General features: G+C 68.4%; 9 protein-coding genes across 9 annotated transcripts in view; 4 read left to right on the forward strand and 5 right to left on the reverse strand.

The window, feature by feature from the left end:
- The window catches only part of MICPUCDRAFT_1250 (uncharacterized protein), a gene marked incomplete at both ends in the record, with an annotated part of 2,401 nt that extends 1,976 nt beyond the window's left edge, over positions 1-425 (reverse strand). The window contains one exon of the mRNA XM_003055685.1: positions 84-425. Within this exon, the coding sequence (XP_003055731.1) occupies positions 84-425 (342 nt within the window). The remainder of the gene's footprint in view (positions 1-83) is intronic.
- A 349-nt stretch (positions 426-774) lies between these two features.
- On the forward strand, positions 775-3,034 carry MICPUCDRAFT_46385 (uncharacterized protein). Its single transcript, XM_003055156.1, has 3 exons — positions 775-881; positions 1,027-1,181; positions 1,516-3,034. The coding sequence occupies exons 1-3, from the start codon at positions 815-817 to the stop codon at positions 2,917-2,919; spliced, it is 1,626 nt and encodes a 541-aa protein (XP_003055202.1). The 5' UTR covers positions 775-814; the 3' UTR covers positions 2,920-3,034.
- Positions 3,035-3,260: 226 nt separating this feature from the next.
- On the reverse strand, positions 3,261-4,575 carry MICPUCDRAFT_46386 (uncharacterized protein; the record flags this gene model as incomplete). The annotated part of the gene is made up of 4 exons (XM_003055686.1): positions 3,261-3,914; positions 4,082-4,123; positions 4,290-4,373; positions 4,570-4,575. 4 exons carry the CDS (start codon positions 4,573-4,575, stop codon positions 3,360-3,362), a joined length of 687 nt encoding a protein of 228 aa, XP_003055732.1. The 3' UTR covers positions 3,261-3,359.
- Positions 4,576-5,157: 582 nt separating this feature from the next.
- Positions 5,158-6,255, reverse strand: MICPUCDRAFT_50719 (uncharacterized protein; the record flags this gene model as incomplete). The annotated part of the gene is made up of 1 exon (XM_003055687.1): positions 5,158-6,255. The coding sequence occupies one exon, from the start codon at positions 6,253-6,255 to the stop codon at positions 5,158-5,160; it is 1,098 nt and encodes a 365-aa protein (XP_003055733.1).
- A 923-nt stretch (positions 6,256-7,178) lies between these two features.
- MICPUCDRAFT_43864 (uncharacterized protein) lies at positions 7,179-8,561 on the forward strand (the record flags this gene model as incomplete). Its single annotated transcript, XM_003055157.1, has 1 exon — positions 7,179-8,561. The coding sequence occupies one exon, from the start codon at positions 7,179-7,181 to the stop codon at positions 8,559-8,561; it is 1,383 nt and encodes a 460-aa protein (XP_003055203.1).
- A 25-nt stretch (positions 8,562-8,586) lies between these two features.
- Positions 8,587-10,817, reverse strand: MICPUCDRAFT_61736 (uncharacterized protein; the record flags this gene model as incomplete). Its single annotated transcript, XM_003055688.1, has 1 exon — positions 8,587-10,817. The coding sequence occupies one exon, from the start codon at positions 10,815-10,817 to the stop codon at positions 8,667-8,669; it is 2,151 nt and encodes a 716-aa protein (XP_003055734.1). The 3' UTR covers positions 8,587-8,666.
- Positions 10,818-11,673: 856 nt separating this feature from the next.
- Positions 11,674-12,465, forward strand: MICPUCDRAFT_43865 (uncharacterized protein; the record flags this gene model as incomplete). The annotated part of the gene is made up of 1 exon (XM_003055158.1): positions 11,674-12,465. The coding sequence occupies one exon, from the start codon at positions 11,674-11,676 to the stop codon at positions 12,463-12,465; it is 792 nt and encodes a 263-aa protein (XP_003055204.1).
- Positions 12,466-12,496: 31 nt separating this feature from the next.
- On the reverse strand, positions 12,497-15,152 carry MICPUCDRAFT_46389 (uncharacterized protein; the record flags this gene model as incomplete). The annotated part of the gene is made up of 2 exons (XM_003055689.1): positions 12,497-14,931; positions 15,087-15,152. 2 exons carry the CDS (start codon positions 15,150-15,152, stop codon positions 12,604-12,606), a joined length of 2,394 nt encoding a protein of 797 aa, XP_003055735.1. The 3' UTR covers positions 12,497-12,603.
- A 520-nt stretch (positions 15,153-15,672) lies between these two features.
- Positions 15,673-20,161, forward strand: MICPUCDRAFT_50724 (uncharacterized protein; the record flags this gene model as incomplete). The annotated part of the gene is made up of 2 exons (XM_003055159.1): positions 15,673-16,035; positions 16,202-20,161. 2 exons carry the CDS (start codon positions 15,673-15,675, stop codon positions 20,159-20,161), a joined length of 4,323 nt encoding a protein of 1,440 aa, XP_003055205.1.
- Positions 20,162-20,240: the final 79 nt, after the last annotated feature.

The raw sequence follows: 20,240 nt of genomic DNA on the forward strand, positions 1-20,240 counted from the left end.
TCCGCGCGTCTCAGCAGCCTCGCGGCGCCGAGCCGCGCGAGGTCCGCGTCCAGCGCTCGCGCGGCGGCGTTGAATCGATCGACGCCGTACTCCCTGTTCCCGCACCCGAACACCGCGTACTTGGTCTCCGCGAGATGAAGCGCGCCGACGCGCTCGTCCATCGCGGACTCTCGAACCCACCGGCAGAGCCAGCGCGCGTTCTCCGGCGGCGCGGCGCCGTCGTCGTCCTCGTACGTGGACAAGATCACGACCGCGACGGGCGTGGACGACAGGCTCTCCGGCTCGAAGTCGCGCGCGTCGACGACGTCGAGCTCGAGGCCGTGGCGCGCGCGCAGCGACGCGGACAGCTTGTGCGCGAGCCTTCGCGCGGTGCCGGTCTGCGATCCGAACAGGATCTTCCCGCCGGACGCGCGCGCGGACGACGACGCGTCCTCCTCGGACGCGAGCGTCGTCGGCGTCGTCGGGGTGATGAATTCGTCGAGCTCGTCGGCGGCGGCGTCCGCGCCGGCGTCGAGCCGCGAGAGGAGTCGCTCGCTTCGCGCGATGACGTCGTTCGAGGTCCCGGGGGACGACGCGGACGCGCTCGCGGCGTCGGGCTCGGCGTCGGCGCCGCCGAACCCGAGGGCTCGGCTCAGGAGCCCGGCCAGCCGCTGCATCGCGAGGGAGTGCGGCGCGTTGTGGTGGTCGGTCGGAGGCGCCGGCGCGCTCATCACGCTTTCTGGACGAGCGCTTTCAAAAAGCATCGAGACGGCGGCGAGCGATCACAGACTTCACCGCGCATACACGCGCTCGGTAGGTCGTCACACGCGTCAAAATGATGGCGGGGAACCAAATCATGGATGGCGAACGCCAGAGCGGACAAGACGTCCGCTCGAGCAACGGTGCGCGCGCGATCGATCGAACGAACGATCGATCGATCCGTCGGTCAACTTTCCAACTCGGCGCGCGATCTCGCGCTCGCCCCGCGCGCGACGACGAACGCCATCTGACGCGCCGCTTCCTCCTCTCCACCCCCGTCCTTCGCAGTCATGGCGGTCCAGGCGGTCGCGAACATCGTGAAGACGTCGCTCGGCCCCGTCGGGCTCGATAAGATGCTCGTGGACGACATCGGCGACGTCACGATCACGAACGACGGCGCGACGATCCTCAAGCTCCTCGAGGTTGAGCACCCCGCGGCGAAGGCGCGTCTCTCTCCCGCCTCGCAGCCTCCGCGCGCGCGTCCTCCCCCTCGTTGTTCGCGTCTTCGTGATCCGCGCGATCGGAACGAATAGATACGCGTCGCGATCGTCCGCGCGCCCCGCGCGATCGCGCGCGCCGATCGATCGCGCGCGCCGCGCGATCGCGCGCGCGTTCCGTCGTCAACCTTCGGCTCGCTCGCCGCTTCTTCTTCGCGGCCGCCGCGGGAGGGACATCTTTTTTTCATATCTCGACCCGATCTGACCGGGTCCCTCCCCCGCCTCCCGCGCCCCTCCCTCCGCGTCTTCCTCCCGCGCGCCGTGCCGTCGCGACCGACAGATCCTCGTCGAGCTCGCGGAGCTCCAGGACCGCGAGGTTGGCGACGGGACCACGTCCGTCGTCATCCTCGCCGGCGAGCTGCTGAAGCGCGCGAACGATCTCGTGAGAAACAAGATCCACCCGACGTCCATCATCAGCGGCTACCGCCTCGCGATGCGCGAGGCTGTGAAATACATCGAGTCTAACCTCGCGACGCCGATCGACTCGCTCGGGAAAGAGACCATCCTGAACTGCGCGAAGACGTCCATGAGTTCCAAGATTGTCGGCGCGGATTCCGACTTTTTCGGCAAGATGGTCGTCGACGCCGTCCTGGCGGTTAAGACGTACAACGACTACGGCGACGCGCGGTATCCGATCAAGAGCATCAACATCCTGAAAGCGCACGGAAAGAGCGTCAAGGAATCGCGGGTTATCAACGGCTACGCGCTGAACATGGGACGCGCCGCGCAAGGGATGGTGAAGAGCGTGAAAAACGCCAAGATCGCGTGCATCGACTTCAACCTTCAAAAGACGAAGATGCAGATGGGCGTCCAGGTTTTGGTGACGGACCCGAAAGAGCTCGAGCGGATCCGCCAGGAGGAGTTCAACATCACGGCCAGGCGCGTGAAGATGATGATCGACGCGGGCGCGAACGTCATCTTGTGCACCAAGGGCATCGACGACATGGCGTTGAAGTACTTCGTCGAAGCCGGCGCCATCGCGTGCCGAAGGGTCCCGAAGGACGACCTTCGCAGAGTCGCGAAAGCTTCCGGGGCGCAGATTCTTCTGACGCTCGCGGACATGGACGGCAACGAGACGTTTGACCCGGAGTGTTTGGGGACGTGCGGCGAGGTGTGCGAAGAGCGCGTCAGCGACGACGACATGATCGTCTTGAAGGAGTGCAAGAACACGCAGGCGTGCACGCTGCTCATCCGCGGCGCGAACGACTACATGCTCGACGAGGTGGACCGCTCGCTTCACGACGCGATCTGCATCGTGAAGCGGACGTTGGAGTCCGAGAAGGTTGTCGCCGGCGGCGGCGCCGTGGAGGCGGGGCTCTCGGTGTACCTCGAATCGCTCGCGACGACGTTGGGGTCGCGCGAGCAGCTCGCCATCGCGGAGTTTGCCGAGGCGCTGCTCGTGATCCCGAAGGTGCTCGCGGTGAACGCCGCGAAGGACTCCACGGAACTCGTCGCGAAGCTGCGCGCGTACCACCACGCGTCGCAGACGAAGCCGGAGAAGGCGCACCTCGCGGGGTTTGGCTTGGATCTCGTCTTGGGCGAGCTGAAGAATAACCTCGGAGAGGGCGTGTTGGAGCCCGCGCTGTCGAAGATTAAGAGCATCCAGTTCGCGACCGAGGCTGCGATCACGATTCTGAGGATCGACGACCTCATCAAGCTGAACCCGGAGCAGGAGCAGCAGTGAGCGGCGGCGGTGCGGTGGGTGAGAGACGAAGGAGTGAAGCGCGGCGGCGGCGGAGGGTGATTTTTTGGTTGCGGCAGGGTGAAATGAAAGCGGCAGATGCAGACGCATTCGTGGGAACTCAACATCACATTACATGTTCGTCTTCGCTCCTCACGTTGTCATCATTGCGTGCGTGGTCTTATTTACTCATCTTTATTTGTACTCTGGCGGTTGAAATACGCCGCCTTCCGTTTTTCCCTTCCCGTCGGGTCAGGTCGCGCATCGCGTCGTCCGCGGCGCGACCTGAAAAAAATCACCCTGGGAGCGCCGGCGAGATGTTCACCGCCGCGATCCCACACCCTCTACTCTATGCGTGCTGCGTGCGTCGTGCTAATGGCGTCGGTCGTCATCCCGGGGGAGGACGATCAAACGTACGATCGATCGATCGATCGTCGACTCGTTCAGTCCTTCCCGCCATCCGCGTCCGCGGCTTTCCCCCCCTTCTTCGTCGGCGACGTCTTCTTCCCGCCCTCGGCCGCAGCCTCGACATCATCCCCCTTGATCACCTTGAGCTTGTCCGCGAGCGTCTTGTTATCGGTCTCGAGGGACCCGCACGCGTCCTTTAGCCGTTTCAGCTCCGCGCGCAGGGTGATGTTTTCCGTCGACAACGCGTCGACGCGCCCGCCGAGTTCCTCGCACTCGGCCTGCTTGCGCAGCCGGCTCCTTCGCGCGGACTCGCGGTTCGACTGCTTCCGTCGCTGCCGCTTCAGCTCTCTCTCGTCCATCCACATCTCGGGTGCCCCGTTCGTGCCGTTCGTCACGCCGCCGACCCCGCCGGCTTTGGAGGCGACGGCGGCGGTTTGCGCTGCCGCGGCGCCGCTCTGCGCGCGTTGCTGCGCGGCGACAGTCTGCTGCCACTGCGCGAGCTGCGCGGGGTCGAAGCCCGTCTTCCCAGCCTCGGCCTTGACCGCGGCGCTCGCGTCGGCGCCCGCGTTCGCGGCGCCGTATCCAGCGCCCTGAGAGAGAAGAAGAGAGAGAGAGAGGGGAGGAGGTGAGCGATCGGAGAAGAGGGAAAAATATTCTTTTCGCCAGTCGTGGCTTCGCTTCGCGCGAGCGCGATCTCCGACCGCGCGGGGAGCGCCGACGCGCGGGGGAGGGTCGCCGCGACCGAGCGGACGCGCACCATGTATCCGGGGTACATGCCGTTGTACGGGTTCATCATCGCCTGCTCGGAAGGGAAGAGAGGCGAGGGGAGCGGTGAGCGCGAGACGGGGGGCGCGCGATCGCGCGATACAGCGCGGTGACGTGTTGCGCGAGGATCGCTCGCTCGCTCTCCGTCTTTCGTTCGGCGACGACGGCCGCGGGGGCGAGGGTGGGATCCATCCGCGCACCTGCGGCCACATCGCGTACGGGTTCATCTGCTGCTGCTGCTGCTGCTGCTGCGCGTAGAACTGCGCCTGGGGCTGCGGAGGAGCCTGGGGGAGAGGACGCGGGCGGGGACGGGACGTCAGCCCCGCGCGGGGCCCAGGGGGAGAGGGGCGAGACGCGAGCGAGGAGGATGCGGACGAGCGTCCTTCAACCGTCGTCGGACGGAAGACCGCGCGCGCGATACGACGCGCGCGATACGACGCGCGCCCTGGGACGGAGAGGATTACGCGTCTAGGCGCGCACCTGCATGGCGTCGATCGCCGAGCGCGCGCGGATGGAACTCGCGCGCGTCGCTTCCGCGCTGTTTCCGCGCGCGCCTGCTGCGCTTCTTCTCGCTTCGCTGCCGCGAGATTTATTACTTCTCGCGTCGACCCCGCGGGCGAATCCGAGGTCGGAACGCGCGGGGTGACGGCGAGGACGACGCTCGAAACGACGCGGAGCGACGCGATGCGCGCGAAGAGAAACTCGAAGCGAGCGCGCGTGTACTTCGCGTCGGTGGTTCTGGGTTTGCGCGGGCGTCGACGCGCCAGACGACGCGCGCGAGACGCGAAAGGCACCTCGAAACGTCGGGTTAAAACGAGTGACGTTCGTTGCGCGAGACATGTGGCGACCGCCAGCTGTCAGGTGCGTTCAATGCGAACATTTTTCACCCATCCCTCGGTTTCAATATTTGATCGCGTCCCCTTTCAACGGACCGATGAACATTTATCTAAAATTACAAGAAGCGCGTCGACCGCAGTCGCGCCAAAAATTTCTCGACCCGACTGATGAGATCTGAAAAAAAATTCCAGCACTCGGATTCCCCCCTCGCGCCTGATACTCTCCAGCTCCTCAAACGCGCTCGGCTACCTCCCCCCCGTCGCCGACGCAGTGGACGCGCTCGCCCGGGTACACGAACGCCGCGTCCGTGATCTTAACCTGATCCATCCCGCGCCGCGCGCCGCCCGCACCTCTCTCTCTCGCGCGGTTCGCCCTCGCCCCGCCGCCGCCGCCGCCGCCGCCGCCGCCCGACGCTCTCGAAGCCGCCTCGTACGCCGCCGCGGCGTCGCGCGCGGCCATCGACGCCTCCAGCGCTCGAGACGCGACCTTCCGCCCCGCGAAGAACATCACCGCGGTGTTCAGCCGCTCCTCGTACAGGCTCTGGAGCGCGTCCACGTGCGACGCGTGCGCGGCGCGAGCGGCGAACGCGGCGTCCGCGGCGTCGTCGTCGGCGTCGTCGGCGTCGGCGGCGGCGGCGGCGGCCGGGTCGGGGTCGTCGAACCGCCGCGTCGCGCCCCTCGCCTCGAGCGCGGCGACGCGCTCGACGACCGCGTCGCGCCAGCGCGACACGGGAGAGTGCATCGGGTTCGGGTCGCGCTTCCGCCGCGTTCGAACGCGTCGTTCTCGGCCGCGGTCCGGGCCCGGGTCCGTCGGCGTCTTCGCGCCGAGCCGTCGTCCGCGCGCGATCCTTCTCGGGTCGACGCGATGGATCGGCGATGCGCCGCCGCCGCCGCCGCCGCGCGAGCGCGCGAACGACGCGTCGAGCGCGGTGCCGCCGTGCGCGAACGCCCACGGCTCTTCTTCGTCGTCGTCGCCGTCGCCGTCGCCGTCGTCGCCGTCGCCGGCGGGGGTTTCCTTTTCCGTCGTCGTCGCCGCGGCGTCGCCGGCGGCGGCTCCCTCGGGTCGGTCGCGCGTCCCCTCGCGCCTCGCGGCCTCGACGTCCTCCTCCCCCCGGGGACGACGATCCAAATACGCCGCGTTCAGCGCCCTGGACAGCGCCGCGATGTCCACCTGCAGCGCGGACGCGACGGACGCGACGGCGTCGACGACGTCGTCCGAGAGGACGGTTCGCGTCGCGATCTTGCTCTTCCACCATCGCAGCTCGTCGATCGCGGCGTCGAGCGCGTCCTCCGCCGCGCGTCTGGCGCGGTCCGAGTGCCGCGGACGCATCGACGCGTTCGCGGGGGTGGGAGCGGTGGCGAGGATAGGAGCGGGGCGCGCGTCGCGCGACGTCGCGGCCGCGCGATCGCGAGTGCCGCGCGAGATCTCAACCGTCGCGCTAAATCCGTCGTTTGAGCGAGAAGCGAGTCGAGAAGCGTTCAGTGGATGACGTCTTCCGCGTGCGCTTTTCCGCGGAGGGCGCCATTCGCTCGCGCGCCCGAGAGGAGATGGGTCCTCACGCCGCGCTGAGCTCGCGAGGCGCGCTCGTGCCGTCGTCCGTCCCCGCGACGGCGGCGCGATGCCGCCGCGCGCGCGCGGACGTCGCGGTCGTCGCGGGCCGAGGGCGCGCGAAGAAGTCCGCGGCGCCGCTGTCGAAGCGCAAAAAAGCGGCGGCGGTCGCCGCGCGGACGAAGCCGCCCGCGGACGCGGTCGCGACGCCGTCGCGCGGGGGTCCGTTCGCGAACGAGACGGGGAACCGCACCCTGGACGACATCCTCGCGGACATCGACGCGGAGCCGATGGAGATCGTGAAGCCGTACCGCGGGGACGAGGAGGAGGACGCGGCGCGCGCGCCGGCCGCCGCCGGAGGGGGCAATTGGGCGGACGCGCTGTCGGAATACCGCGAGGAGACCGCCTCGGCGGAGCGCGCGAGGAACGAAGCGCGCGCGTCGGTCCTCGCGGAGGAGGAGTCCTTCTACGAGGTTGGCGACGGCGCGAACATCGTCGAGTTCGGCAAGGGCCAGGCCGCGGTGGACGACGACGACGAGGACGACGACGACGAATTCCTCGAATCTGACCTCGAGCGCAGATACCGCGAAGGCCAAGCCGTCGGCGCGGTCGAGTTCGACCTCGGCGTGGACGACGACGAGGGCTCAGAGTACGGCTGGGGCGACGACGGCGACGCCGTCAGAGAGAGAGGCCTCCCCACGGAGATGCGGTGCTTCGACACCGCGAAGATCTACGTCAAAGCCGGCGACGGCGGCCGCGGGATGGTCGCGTTTCGAAGAGAAGCGTTCGTCGCGCAAGGCGGCCCGTTCGGCGGCAACGGCGGCAACGGCGGCGCCATCTACTTCGAAGCGGACTCGAGCATCAACTCCCTCGTCGGGTTCCGGAAGAAGGTGCACCACCGAGCGGACCCGGGCGGGAACGGCGGCGGGAAAAAGATGCAAGGCTCGATCGGCGCGGACCGAACCGTGCTCGTGCCCCCGGGGACGATCGTGCGAGACGCGAAGACGGACCGGACGCTGTGCGAGATGTTCGCGCACGGGCACAGAGAGATGGTCCTCCCGGGCGGCAGAGGCGGCAGAGGGAACGCGTCGTTTAAGACAGCGAAGAACAAGGCGCCGCAAATCGCGGAGAACGGCGAGGAGGGGATGGAAAAGTGGGTCGAGCTCGAGCTGAAGCTCGTCGCGGACGTCGGCATCATCGGCGTCCCGAACGCGGGAAAGAGTACGCTGCTCGCGAACGTCTCGAACGCCAAACCGAAGATCGCGGACTACCCGTTCACGACCATCGTCCCGAACCTGGGCGTCGTCGAGCGAGATTTCGAGCGGATGGTTTTCGCGGACATACCCGGCCTGCTCGAGGGCGCGTCCGATGGCGTCGGCCTCGGGTTCGAGTTTTTACGGCACGTGAAGCGCACGCGCGTGCTCGTGCACGTCCTGGACTGCACGTCCGAGGACGTCTTGGAGGAGTACGACGCGATAAGGAACGAGCTCTTCTTGTTCGACGAAGAAGTCGGCGACAAGCCGGAGCTCATCGCGTTGAATAAAGTCGACGCGTCCGACGAAGCCGCCGAACGCGCGCTCGAGCTGCAGACCGTCTTCGAAGAACGCGGTTTGAACGTTCACGTGACGTCCGCGCTCACGGGCGCGGGCGTCGGCGAGCTCATCACCGCGGTGAAGGACATCTGGGCGTCGCTGCCGGCGATCGATTACGAGGCGGAAGCCGCGGAGCGCGCGGCGAAAAAACTCGCGCGGCCCGCGGACGGGAAGAGCCTCGACGAGTTCACGGTAACGGACACGCCGTATGCGTTTATCATCGAAGGTGCCGCGATCGAGCGGTTCGTGCAGATGACAAACTGGGACTACTTCGAGTCGTTCAAGCGGTTCGCGAGGGTGTTGCAGATGTCTGGGATCGAAAAGGCGGTGAACGACGCCGGCGCGGGAGAGGGCGATCGCGTCATCATCGGAAAGTACGAGTTCGAGTGGTCCGGGGACAGGCGAGAGAAGACGCTGTTCGACTCGTGGCGGGCGAAGATGGACGAGAAGCCCGCGGGGACGACGCAGCAAGGGTCGCGTCACTGGCCGCATTGATCGTCGCGCGCCGCGTGTGTGTATTGTGTAATCGCTGTTGCCGTGTAATTGAATGATTGAGTTTGAATCGAATCGAATCGATGACCCCGTCCCCGTCCGTCGTCGTCACATCGGCGGCGGCGGCGGCGGAGGCGGAGGCATGTCCACCTTCGGCGGCGGCGGAGGCGGAGGCGGAGCCGGCTTCGCCGCCCCGCCCCCCCCGCTCGCGCCTCGTCGCGAACGATGCGGAGTGATGATCTTCCGCCCGTTCGGTCCCTTCGCCGGACCCGTCCCGCCGCCCGTCCTCGGCTGCAGCGGCAGGTTCATCAGATCCGGCGAGTGATGCAACGCCTCGATCCATCCGAACGACGGGTTCCGCTCCCACCACCCCCCGGCGCCGTCCTCCCACGTGTCCCAATACTGGCTCCCGTCGCTGGAGTTCCCGTACTTGTGCAGACGCCCGTCCGGGTAGTGCTCCTCGCCCCAACTCTTGAGCGTGTGCTGGCCCATGGTCTCGTCCCATGTAAGGCCCTGCCGCGACCCCGCGCGGCCGTGCTCGTTGTACCCTTCGCCCCACTTTTCCTCCCATTTCTCGCCCCACGACCGCCCGGGCGCGTTCTCCATGCCTCCCTCCGAGTGATCCCTCGACGCCCACGTGTCCGTCCACTTGATGCACCCGCCGTGACCGTCCCACTTCTCGCCCCACTTTTCCGTCCACCGGTTTCCGTGGCCGTCCTCTGGAGCGGCGCCGTCCTCGAGCGCGCCGGTTTTCTCGCAAAAACGATCGACGGTGCCATCGGCGCGGTAGTCCTCCGTCCACCCTTCGCTCCACGCCGCGCCCTTCGGGGTGTGCGACCACTTCGACGCCTCTCTGTGGATGTACGGAATTTTGTTCACCTCGTGGACGTACATCTCCTTCCACGACTCCTGCCACGCCTGCCCGTTGCTGTCTCTTCCGGACTTCACCGCCCCGAGCTCGCGGTACGTGAACGAGTCGGACGTCTTCCACCACCGCTCCTCCCACTCCACGGCGCCGTCCGCGGACGTGCCTCGGATGCACGTCCACGACATGACCTTCCCGCCTTCGAGTTTATCTTCGCCTTCTTCGCGCCACCACCGCGCGCCGGAGGAGAGCACGCCTTCCTTCTCCGCGCCCTCGCCGGCGCCGAGCTCTCGAACCGCGGACGCGAGGGCGTCCTCGATGGAGGCTTCGATGGACGCCCCCGCGGCGATCTGTTCCGCGGTCGCGGGCGCGGCCATCATCGGCGCGGGCGCCCCCGGCGCGGCCGCGAGGTTCATCGCGCTCGTGAGCTGGGACACCTCGTCGGAGCCGCTCTCCACGACGGACTGAAACTCGGGTAAGACGGCGTTTTGCGCCTCGACGACGGATTGAAACTGCGGGAGCGTCCTCTCCGGCGCGCGTTCCATGAGCATCACCTCGCGCTCGACCGCGGGGGCGGTCGGGAACTCCAGACGTTTCTTCTGCATCTTGGGCGGGTAGTAACTCGACGCGCTCGTCGGCGACCCGCCGGGCTGCGGGGTGAAATCCACCGGCGCCTCGGGCGGGGTCCAGTCCCAGAAATCGCCGCTGAAGTCGATGTCCTTCCCGCCCGTCTCGCGGCTCGACTCTCTCGACCGCTTGTGATCCAAATCCCCGCCGCCGAGGGTGGCGACGCCGCTGCCGACGCCGCCACCGCCGTAGTACTCCGAGTTGAACTTCTTCGCGCGCTTGTTGTACTCGCGCATCGCCATCGCCGCGCGCGCGGCGGCGTCCTCGCTCGCCGCCGCGGACGCCGCCTTCACCCTCGTCGTCGGGTCCATGTTTTGCAAATTCAAGTTCAAGTTCGCCGCGTTCTGCGCCGCGTAGTCGCTCGGCACGGTGGATTCGCTCGCGCCCGACGATGAAGCGTTCCTCTTCGCCGACTCCGCCGCCGCCGCCTGGGACTCCTCGACGCTCTGCTTCTCCGCGTCCTCGTTCCTCCCGCCGACGCCGGGCTGGACGGTGAAGATGCCGGTGCTGTTCGCCGCCCTCGCCGCGGCGATGGCCGCCTGCGCCCGCTCGACGGTCCCGATCGGCGTCGCCGCGCGCTCGAAGAGGTCCAACACCTTCGCGGTTCTCTCCTCGCGGCCAACCTTGGCGAGATCCACGGCGTCGTCCGGGGAGTGGAAGGGCCGCGCCGTCTGCGCGCGCTGCGCTCGCCTCTGCGCCTCCTCCGCCGAGATCACCTCCGCGGGGGCGCTTGCGCTCGGGTACTCGTGGGTGAACTCCGCGGTCATGAGCGCGTCGATCTCGCAGTCGTCGTCGTCGCAATCTCTCTTCTCGGGCGCGGGAGGAGGCCGCGGCCGCGGCCGCTGCGGCGCGGCGGATTCCACGTCGCTCTGCATCGGCGGGAGGCCCCCAGACGACGACGGGGGGCGCCTCGGAGGCGCGGGGGTGTCGCTCTGGTACGGCGGGAGGCCCGCGGGGCGCGTCGCGCGCCCGCGGCGGAGACGCGATCTCGACGCGCGGAGAGCGCCCCCCGGGGTCCCGCGTCCGCATATAAAAAGATGCGACGAGGCGACGGACGCGGACGCGGACATCGCGCGCGCGGGGTCGCGGGGACGCCGCCGCCGCCTAGAATGCGAAGATCCGCGAGATCGCGCGTTCGCGAGGTCGCTCGCGGGAGAGACGAAGGGTCGCGCGCGCGCGCGCGTCGGAGTGCGAAAGGGCGCGAGGGGGATCAACGTCTCACTTTGCTGCTGAGTTGTCACTCGTCCTCGTCACGCCCAAAAGCACCGAGAAAACTAACATCGGCACGCACACAACCGCATGCGAGCGCTGTTCTTCGCTCGTTTCAACGGCGGCAGCTTCGGCGCGGGAGGACCCAAGCGCAGCCTCGACGCTAAGAAGCGATCCCCGCCCGCGCCGACATCGTCCTCGAGCCTCAGGTTGCCCGGTCCCGGCGGCGATCCAGGATTCGGCGTTCGCCCTAATAATCGGCGAAACCTCAGATCCGAGCGCGTCCTCCGAAGAAGCCAGCCGTCCAAACGCGCGCCGTCGACGACCGCGAAATCGACGACCGCGAACCAAGTCCTCGACGTCTTAGGCCTCGGCCCGAACGGCATGAATTACATCCTCCCCGGGACGCATATCATGACGCAATCGTTGGGAGGCGCCGCGGTCGTCAACTTCGGTCTGCAGCTCGTCGGCTGGGCCTTCGCGTCCGCGCTCAAGACAGAGAAGTTTTACGACCTCTTCGGCAGCCTCGCGTTCGCGTCCACGGCGGCGATGACGTTCGCATCGTCGTCGCACCACCCGCGTCAGACGATGGTGACGTCCATGGTCTGCGCGTGGACGATACGTCTGGGCGTCTTCCTCGTGCGAAGGGTCCTCCGCGACGGCGGCGACTCGCGATTCGACGAGGTGAAGCACGACCCGGCGACGTATTTCGTGTACTGGATGATGCAAGGCGCGTGGGTGTTCGTCACCGCGCTGCCGTGCTACCTCATCAACGGCGTCGCGAGTCAGCGAGCGCTGCACGCGGGGGATTACGTGTCCCTGATCGTGTGGTTCTTGGGGATCGCCACGGAGACGGTCGCGGACGTGCAAAAACAGATTTTCAAGAGAGACCCGGCGAACAGAGGGCGGTTCATCGACAGCGGGCTGTGGAGCCTCTCGAGGCATCCGAACTACTTCGGCGAGATCGTGACGTGGTGGGGCGTCTGCGGCGTCGCGCTGAGCATGAATGCGACGCCGGCGACGTCCGCGTGCTCGCTGTTATCGCCGATATTCGTGACGTTACTCATCACGAAAGTCTCCGGCGTGCCTCTGTTGGAGAAGTCCGCGGACGAGCGGTGGGGCTCCGAGGCGGGGTACCAGGCGTACAAGCGGAACACGCCGTGCTTGATCCCGAAGCTCCCGGGGACGGGGAACCGAGCGGACTGATCAAAGATCGGTGGGTGGGTGATTCGGTGGTGATTCTTTGTGATGTGTCGCGTTACAAACGCGTCGTCGTACTGCGTACGGTGGTGAAACGCACGTCGTTCTTTCTATAATTCGACTGCGCCCGGAACTCGAGACTCATCACGCCATGTAAATGTACAGCCGCCGGTCGTTCCGATCCCTCTCGATGAACTCCCTCTCGATCAGGTTCTCCAGATGCTTCTTAATATCCGCCAGGTCTGGGATAAACCGCGACGAGAGCTGCTTCGTGACCTCCTGAACGACGCTGTTGTGGTCTAACCGCCTCCGCGCTTTCATGATGCGCACGATCGCCGCCTCAATCTGCGGCTTCCGATCGTCGTCGATCCGCCTCCGCGTCTGCATCTTCTCCGGCTCCGACTCCTTCTGCGCGCTGACGGTTCCGATCTTCACCTTGAGCAGCTTGCTCGTGAACTTGTCGTTGAACGCGAACACGTCGTCGTCGTTCACGTCCCTGGACATCGGCTCTTTCCTTAACACGTTCCTCCCCTTCACGCACGCGAGCGATTGCAGCGTGCGCTTCAAGTCGACCGCGGGAATCGCCGTCGCGGTCGCGATGTCCTTGTACCCGATCTCGTCCTGGTCGTTGAAGAGCAACAGCACGCACATCGCGTACGTGCTGACGCTGAGCTCGCGCTTCACCCCGTCCGCGAACGTCGCTCTCAGATCCGCGGAGCCCATGGACGTCAACCAATACAGCCGCCGGCCGCTGTGCGAGGCCAGGTAAAAGTTCTTGAACGCCTCGCACGCCGGCTGGAGCTGCGCTGGGATCGTGCACGTGGTCGCCCCGGTGTTCCCCGTCATCGGCCACGACCCGGTGGTCAGGACTTGCACGTCGAGGTCGACGCCGCCGAGGTGCGCGGCGAGACCGCCGCCCCGCGTCCACGCGCCCGCGCCCGCGCCCGCGCCGCCGCCGCCCGCGCCGCCGCCGCCTCCTCCGCCGCCGCCGCCGCCGCCGCCGCTCCCGCCACTCTCCTGCGCGTCCATGGGGGATAATCCCGTGGTCGACACGCTCACGCTGCCGTCGCCGCCGCCGCCCTTCGCCTTCTCCTCTACGTGCGTCCGGAACGACGCCATCGTGTCCCGCGATATGCGTATGTCGTTGAACATCCCCTCAATCTTCGACGTGAATTGGTACCCGCAGTCCGTCTTGAGCTTCACGATGAAGCTCCGCTCCGCGTCGTCGCTCGTGGTCTTCCCCCCCAGCAGACGCTTCGCGAGGTGATGCTTGTAGTACTTCTCGAACACGTCCTTCTCTTGTAAGAACCGGAACAGAATCATGACCTTGTCGAGGACGACCTCGACGTCGTCCTCGCTCGCGCCCTTCAGCCCCTTGCGGAGCTTATCGTCCACGTACAGCGATATGTACTCCGGGCTCCGGTTGTTCATGTTTATGAACGTCTCGAACGCGCCGTGCAGCGCGTTCACGAACGACCGGCATCCCCCGAACGCGTGTTTTATGACCCCGTCGTACTTGTCCTTCAACTTCAGCAAACCCTCCACGTACGCGTTCGGATCTTTCCCCTTCTCCGGGTCCAGCACGAGCGCCTTCCCTTCCTCCTTGACGTGCTCCGCCATCATCTCCTTGAGCGTCTTCACGCCGTCCTTCACGTGCGAGAACAGCTTGTGCATCAGCGCGAGCTGCTCGTGTTTATCGTCCCTCAGAGAGCTCACCACGCCCCCCGTCCCGAGAGAGAGCACGGCGCGCATCGGCTTGGCGAGCAGCTCGTTCACGACGCAACTCACCGCCGCGCCCTCGGTCCTCTTCTGTAGGTACTCCTTCACTCGGAGCTGCTCCTCCTCTAACCGCGACTCAGATCGAAGCAGGTAATCCCGGCAATCGTTGGACGACAAAAACGTCTGCGACTCGGCGCGATAAAAATCCTTCGTCGACGACACGTACGGCTCCTCAAAGTCGTTCACGTACACGTCCTCTCCCAAGTCCATGAGCATCCCGCACGTCGCTCGCACTAACCCCTGATCGATCTGCTCCCCGCGGCGTTCGCGGTTGACGCTGTTCACGAGCGTCGCGCGGACGCGGTTTTTTATCGACGGCCGTCTCGCGACGTGATCGCGCCACAGCGCCAACCCGAGCTCGTGCACGGGCTGGAGGCCGTTCGGCACCGCGTATATCCGGTCCATGTACATCATGATGTCGCGAATCATGGACATGGACTTGACGTGCTCGCGCCAGCGGCGCTGGAGCTCCGGGAGAAAGCCGTCTCCGAGCGTCGCGTCGATCTGCGACGCGACGTCTTTGAGGTGGTCCGCGATCGTCTCCGCGAGGCCGTCGTAGAGCGTGCGTCCGTGACGGTGCAGGACCATGTTGTACGCGTTCCGGTAGAGCTCCTCGAAGGATAAGCCGGACGCGTTGCGGTGGTTGATCTCGTGGATCGCATCTTTGAGGACGGCCCAGATCTTGTCGCCGTACTGCGCGCGGGAGGGAGGGCGGGAGGGAGGGAGGGGGGGAGGCGGACGCTCAGATTCGCGCGGTCGTGGTTGGACGCGAGCGAAATTCCTCCCGGGAGGAAATGACAACGCGACGCGACGCGACGCGACGCCGAGGGGACGAGTCGAGGACGCACCCCCGGCTCGAGCTCGACCTTGTGCTTGAACGGCTCGATTCGGAACCCACGGGCCTTGCCGCTCATCTCTCTCGCGGGGATGTCGCACGCCCGCGCCCGTGCGCCCGCGTCGAATGGCCCGCGCCCTTTCGTTCGCTCGGTGGGTTTTCGTTCTACCACGAAAACCTCGCTTCGAGATTCTCCCAACCCGGGATTCCGGGCCGGGCAGCGCTGAGCCGAGACCGGTGAAAATCAGGGTGAAAATCGGCCAGCACGTGGGTCAGCGAGCTTTTCTACTTTGAAAAACGTGACATTTTGACCGGATGGATCAGGGGTCGAATGCGGCGAACGCTCGCGCGCGCGGTGACCCCCGCATCGTCGAACACCCCGAGAGAGACCGACCGACGCGCGAAGACACGCCATTGCGACGCGCGCGCGCCCATCCCGCGCGCCACACGCGAACACACATCGCGCGTCGACCTTTACGGTCCGTTCGCGTCGTCGAACGACCGCACGCGCGCGCGCGACCGCGCCGCGCCCGCGTCCCGCGCGCGTCGCTCGCTGTCGTACCCCCCTCGTGTCACGAGATTTAACGCCGCGGAGAGCGATGGGAAGCGCGCGAGACTTCCTCGCGGGCGCGCGCGCGCGCGGGATCACGTCCCCGGCGCCGATGCGCCGCCGCCCTAGACCCGGACCGGTCGTGGAATCCGCGCAGCTCGCGCCGAGCGACGACGAGCTCGAGGCGCTGCCGCCGTCGCTCCCGGAGAGCGAGACCGACGTGAACGAGCTCCCGCCGTCGCTGCCGGAGTCGGACGCGGAGGACGACGTCTTCGCGAGCGCGCCGTCGCCGTCGCCGCCGCCCGCGGTCGTGGACTCGCCGGCGGCGTCGCCGCCGGCGGCGATCGTGCCGTCGCCGTCGCCCGTCGCCGCGGCGGCCGCGCCGTCGCCGCTCCCGTCCTCTCCCGCGTCGGTGAGACGAGATTCCCGGGGCCCTCCGCGTTTGGTTAATCATCGATGAATGACCTTTTCGCGTCGCCGCCGCCGACGCGTCGCGCCCTCCCCGCGGTCCCTCGACACCTCCTCTGACCTGACCCCTTCCTCCATCACCCCTTCCTCCGCGCGAACAAACGCGACAGACTACCGCGCCGGTGAATTTCGGGATCGACGCCGAGGTGGCCGCGGCGGAGGCGCCGCCGGCGAGAAGTCCGACCCCGGAGACCGTCCCCGCGGCGTCCCCGTCCCCGACGACGCCGGCGGCGGCGAGCCCGGCGGCGGCGGCGGGTGGATTCGGCATCGACGCCGAGGTCGCCGCGGTCGCGGCGCCGAGCCCGAAGCCCGGGTTCTTCAGCTCGATGTACGAGGCGCCGGCGGCGGCGCCGGCGTCCCCCGCGGCGGCGCCGGCGTCCCCCGCGGCGGCGCTGGAGCCGGCGGCGGCGGCGGCGACGTCTCCCGCGCCCGCGACGACGACGAGCCCGAAGCCAGGAGGATTCTTCAGCTCGATGTACGAGAACCCGGCGGCGACCCCGGAACCCGCGGGCCCCGCGAAGGATGTCGGCCTCGCCGCGGAGGTTGACGCGGAGAAGTCGTTCGGGCTGCGAGCCGAGGTCGCGGCGACGGAGGCGACGGAGGCGCCGCCCGTCGTCGCCGTCGCGTCGCCCGCGGACGCGTCGCTCGCCGCGGCCGCCGCGGCCTCGTCCTCGCCCGCGGCGGCGGCGGCGGCGCCGACGGGCGTGGACCCGTGGGCGGCACGGCCCGCGGACGCGGCGACGGCGGGGAGCGAATCGACCCCGGCGGCGGCGCCGGCGGTGGCGCCCGCACCGTTTTCGTCCCCGATCGCGTCCGAATCCGCGGCGGCGTCGACCGCGGCGGTCCCGGGATCCCCCGCGGCGATCTCCGACGCCCCCGCGGCTGCCGCCGCGGTGTCCACGCCCCCGGCGTCGCCGTCCCGCGCGATCCCCGCGACGTCCGCGGGCAAGCCGCCGCCGTCGCCGGAGACGACGAGCCGGCAGCAAAACGCGCTCGCGATGGCGATCAAAAAGGTGTCGGACGCGCCGTCGTCCGACGCCGCCCCGAAGACCGCGGCGCAGGTCGAGAAGGCGACGTCGTTCATCACCGCGCTCCGCGACGCCGCGCCGTCGACGCCGGCGCGGACGCGGCCGCTGTCGAAAGCGGACGCGCTGTCGATCCGCGTCCACAGCACGTCCCCGCTCGTCCCTCACGCGGTTTTACTCAACCCGGTGATCCGCGTGCACCTCCTCGACGCCGAGACGGGGCTCATCATCAACCCGAGCGGGCTCGCGACGACGCCGCTGCAGTCCGCGCCGTTTGACTTATCCCGACGCATAAAGTCCGCGTTCGCCGCGGAGTGGGAGGAGACGATGGACGTCGAAGAAGAACTCGGCGGGTTGCTTCACGCGCGCGCGGTGTTGTTGTTTGAACTCCTTCAGCCGCCGCCGAGCTTTTCGTACTACGAGGAACGCCCGGAGCTGTTCCCGAACGGGAACCCGCACAGGATCGCGTGGGGTTTCTTGAAGCTGATCCGGACCAAGGACGACCAACCCAACCTCGGCCGGCTGCAGCTCCAGCTGTACAAGTACGGAAGAGAGCCCGTCGGCGCCGGCGGCGGCCTCCGCAAGAGCTTCTCGCGCGGCGGCGGCGGCGGCGGGAACGCCGACGCCCTCGAGGAGTCCGCCGGCCCGCAGCCGGAGGTGTGGCACTGCTACAAGGCTGTGACGCGGATGCAGCCGAATCAGCGGCCGCTGTACCCCGCGCACGTCAACGTCACGATCGCGTCCGCGCCGCGCGGCGACGCGGCGACGGCGCTCCTCGCCGCGTCCGCGGCGGCGGCGCCGACGATGCGTCCGCTCGCGATCGGTCCCGCGGTGCCGAGCAGCAGCGGCGGGGAAGCGCGCGCCGCGGGCGGCCGGCCGACGCGACGCGAGCGCATCGTCCGGGAGAGAACCCTCGGCGGGGGGTGGCAGACGGCGGAGCAAAGACTCGCGTCCGCGCCGCCCGAGGACATGATGGAAGTCGCGCAGAGCCTCGGACGCGTGCCGTACGAGACGTTGTGCTACGGCATGGACCCGGCGGCGGCGCACGCGCACGCGCTCGCGTCCATCGGCGCGGAGGACGGCTCGATGACCGCCGCGATCGCCGGGAGCGCGTTGAAGCGCGGCGCCGGGTCGATCGTCTCGCCGTCGCGGGACGATCAACCCGCCGTCGTCGCGAAGCTTCCGTACGCCATCGCGGAGCACGACGAGTGCGAGATTCCAAACGTCGCCGCGAGGACGCAAGCGACGCTGCCGACGTCGGCGCGAGAGGTGCTCCTCACCGCGTTCGACTCCACCGGGCGACGCCTCGCCGCGGTGTGCCGGGAGGGGTCCATGTGCACGCTCAGGGTGTTCGACGCCGCGACCGGGGAGTTACGCCAGACGTTCCCCGGGCACTGCGCCGCCGTGCACGACGTGTCGTGGGCGCCGACGATCGAAGACGACGACGACGACGCCGCCGCCGCCGCGCCGAGCCCAACGCGCGGCGCGGTGGACTACGCCTCCGCGGGCGCGCCGACGCGCGTGATGACCGCCTCCGCGGACGGCGCGGCGACCGCGTGGGCGGTCGGCGGGGGTCCTGACGCGATCGCGCAGCACGCGTGCGAGTGCTTCGCCGCGCAGTGGCACCCGACGACGCGGGACGTGTGCGCGACGGGCGCGAGGGACGGCGGGATACGGCTGTGGCTCGTGCCCCCGGCGAACCGAGGCGGCGGCGACGCGAAGGTTCTCGCGTCCGTGGCGCCCGGCCGCGGCGCCGCGTGCACGGCGCTCGCGTTCGATAAGGCTGGCGCGCGTCTCTACGCCGGGTTTCACGACGGGAGCGTCCGCGAGCTCATCCTCGACTTGGGCGTCGACGCCGGCGCGAAAAAGTCGCCGTACAGCGCGCGGGAGCTCGCGCCGCGGTCGCTGATGCGCCCGCTTCGCGAGTGCAAGGACACGATGGGCGAGGCCATCACGTGCGTCCGCGTCGCGCCGAACAACCGCAGAGTGTTGACGCGAACGCTCGCGGATCGCGTCGTGAGCATGGACCTGACCTACTTTGCCGCGACGCACTCGTTCGACTGCGGCCGCGACGACCGCAAAGCCAAGGCGTCGTCGACGACGGAGCGCGTCGCCGCTAACGCCACCGCGAACGCGAACGACGGAGCCTCCTTTAAGCACCCCGGAGCGTCGATGCGATTCGCCCTCTCCCCCGACGGACGGTTTGTCGCCGCGGGGTCGAGAGACGGCACCGCGCGCGTGTTCGACGTCGACGTCCCGGGGAAGGGGGTGCCGTTCGCCGCCGCGGAGGATCCAAACGCGCTCGGCGTCGCCGTCAACGACGTCGCGTGGTCGCCCGCGGCGCACGTCGTCGCGATCGCGGGCGCGCACGGGTCGCGCGGGTTACGTCTCGCGGCGTATCAGGACGGCCGGAAGCCGGTCGCGAGGCCGCCGCGGCCGGAGGCGATCATCATGGGCCGACCGACGAGTTTGGCGAGCGCGAAGAAGACGCGCGAGGCGTCTGGGTTGGGCGCGCTGCAACGACCGCCGCGGTCGGAGCTCCCGCCGCGTCTGACCCCGGACGCGGTGCGCGATATCCTGCACCGAGTGCGGGTGGACTCGAGGTTGGATCGCGCGGAGTTTACGTCGGAGTACCGCAGGAGTAGGACCGGGACGACGCCGCGAGGGAGCGCGTACGAGAGGCTCGGGAGGGGGTCCTCGGGCGGCGGGGGCGGCGGCGATGTCGCGGCGGAGGCGCCGGCGCGGGATCCGGTCAAAGCCGCGGAGGACGCGCGCGTGATGGCCGCGTACCAGATGCAGGAGACGTCGGAGAAGGAGAACAACGTGCGCGTCGGCGGGCGCGCGACCGCCGCCGCCGCCGCTGCCGCCGCGGGCGCGGGCGCGGGCGCGGGCGCGAAGTTTGATCCGTATTCGCCGGATGTTCCGGCGGGGGGAAAAACGGCGACGACGGGCGGGGGGTTCGGGAGCCCGACGGTGGTCGGCGAGGATACGTCCGCAGACGCGTCCGCGCTGGAGAAGATGCTGTACGGCAGCGGGGGGGCGTGAGCGTCCGCGCGTCCGCGTCGTAGTGTACATGTAACGAGCGAATAACTTATTATCACGTGAGCGTTCCGTTCGGTCCCGC

Source organism: Micromonas pusilla (genome assembly GCF_000151265.4).
Source record: "Micromonas pusilla CCMP1545 genomic scaffold MICPUCscaffold_1, whole genome shotgun sequence".
In the NCBI taxonomy this organism is placed as follows: Eukaryota; Viridiplantae; Chlorophyta; class Mamiellophyceae; order Mamiellales; family Mamiellaceae; genus Micromonas; species Micromonas pusilla.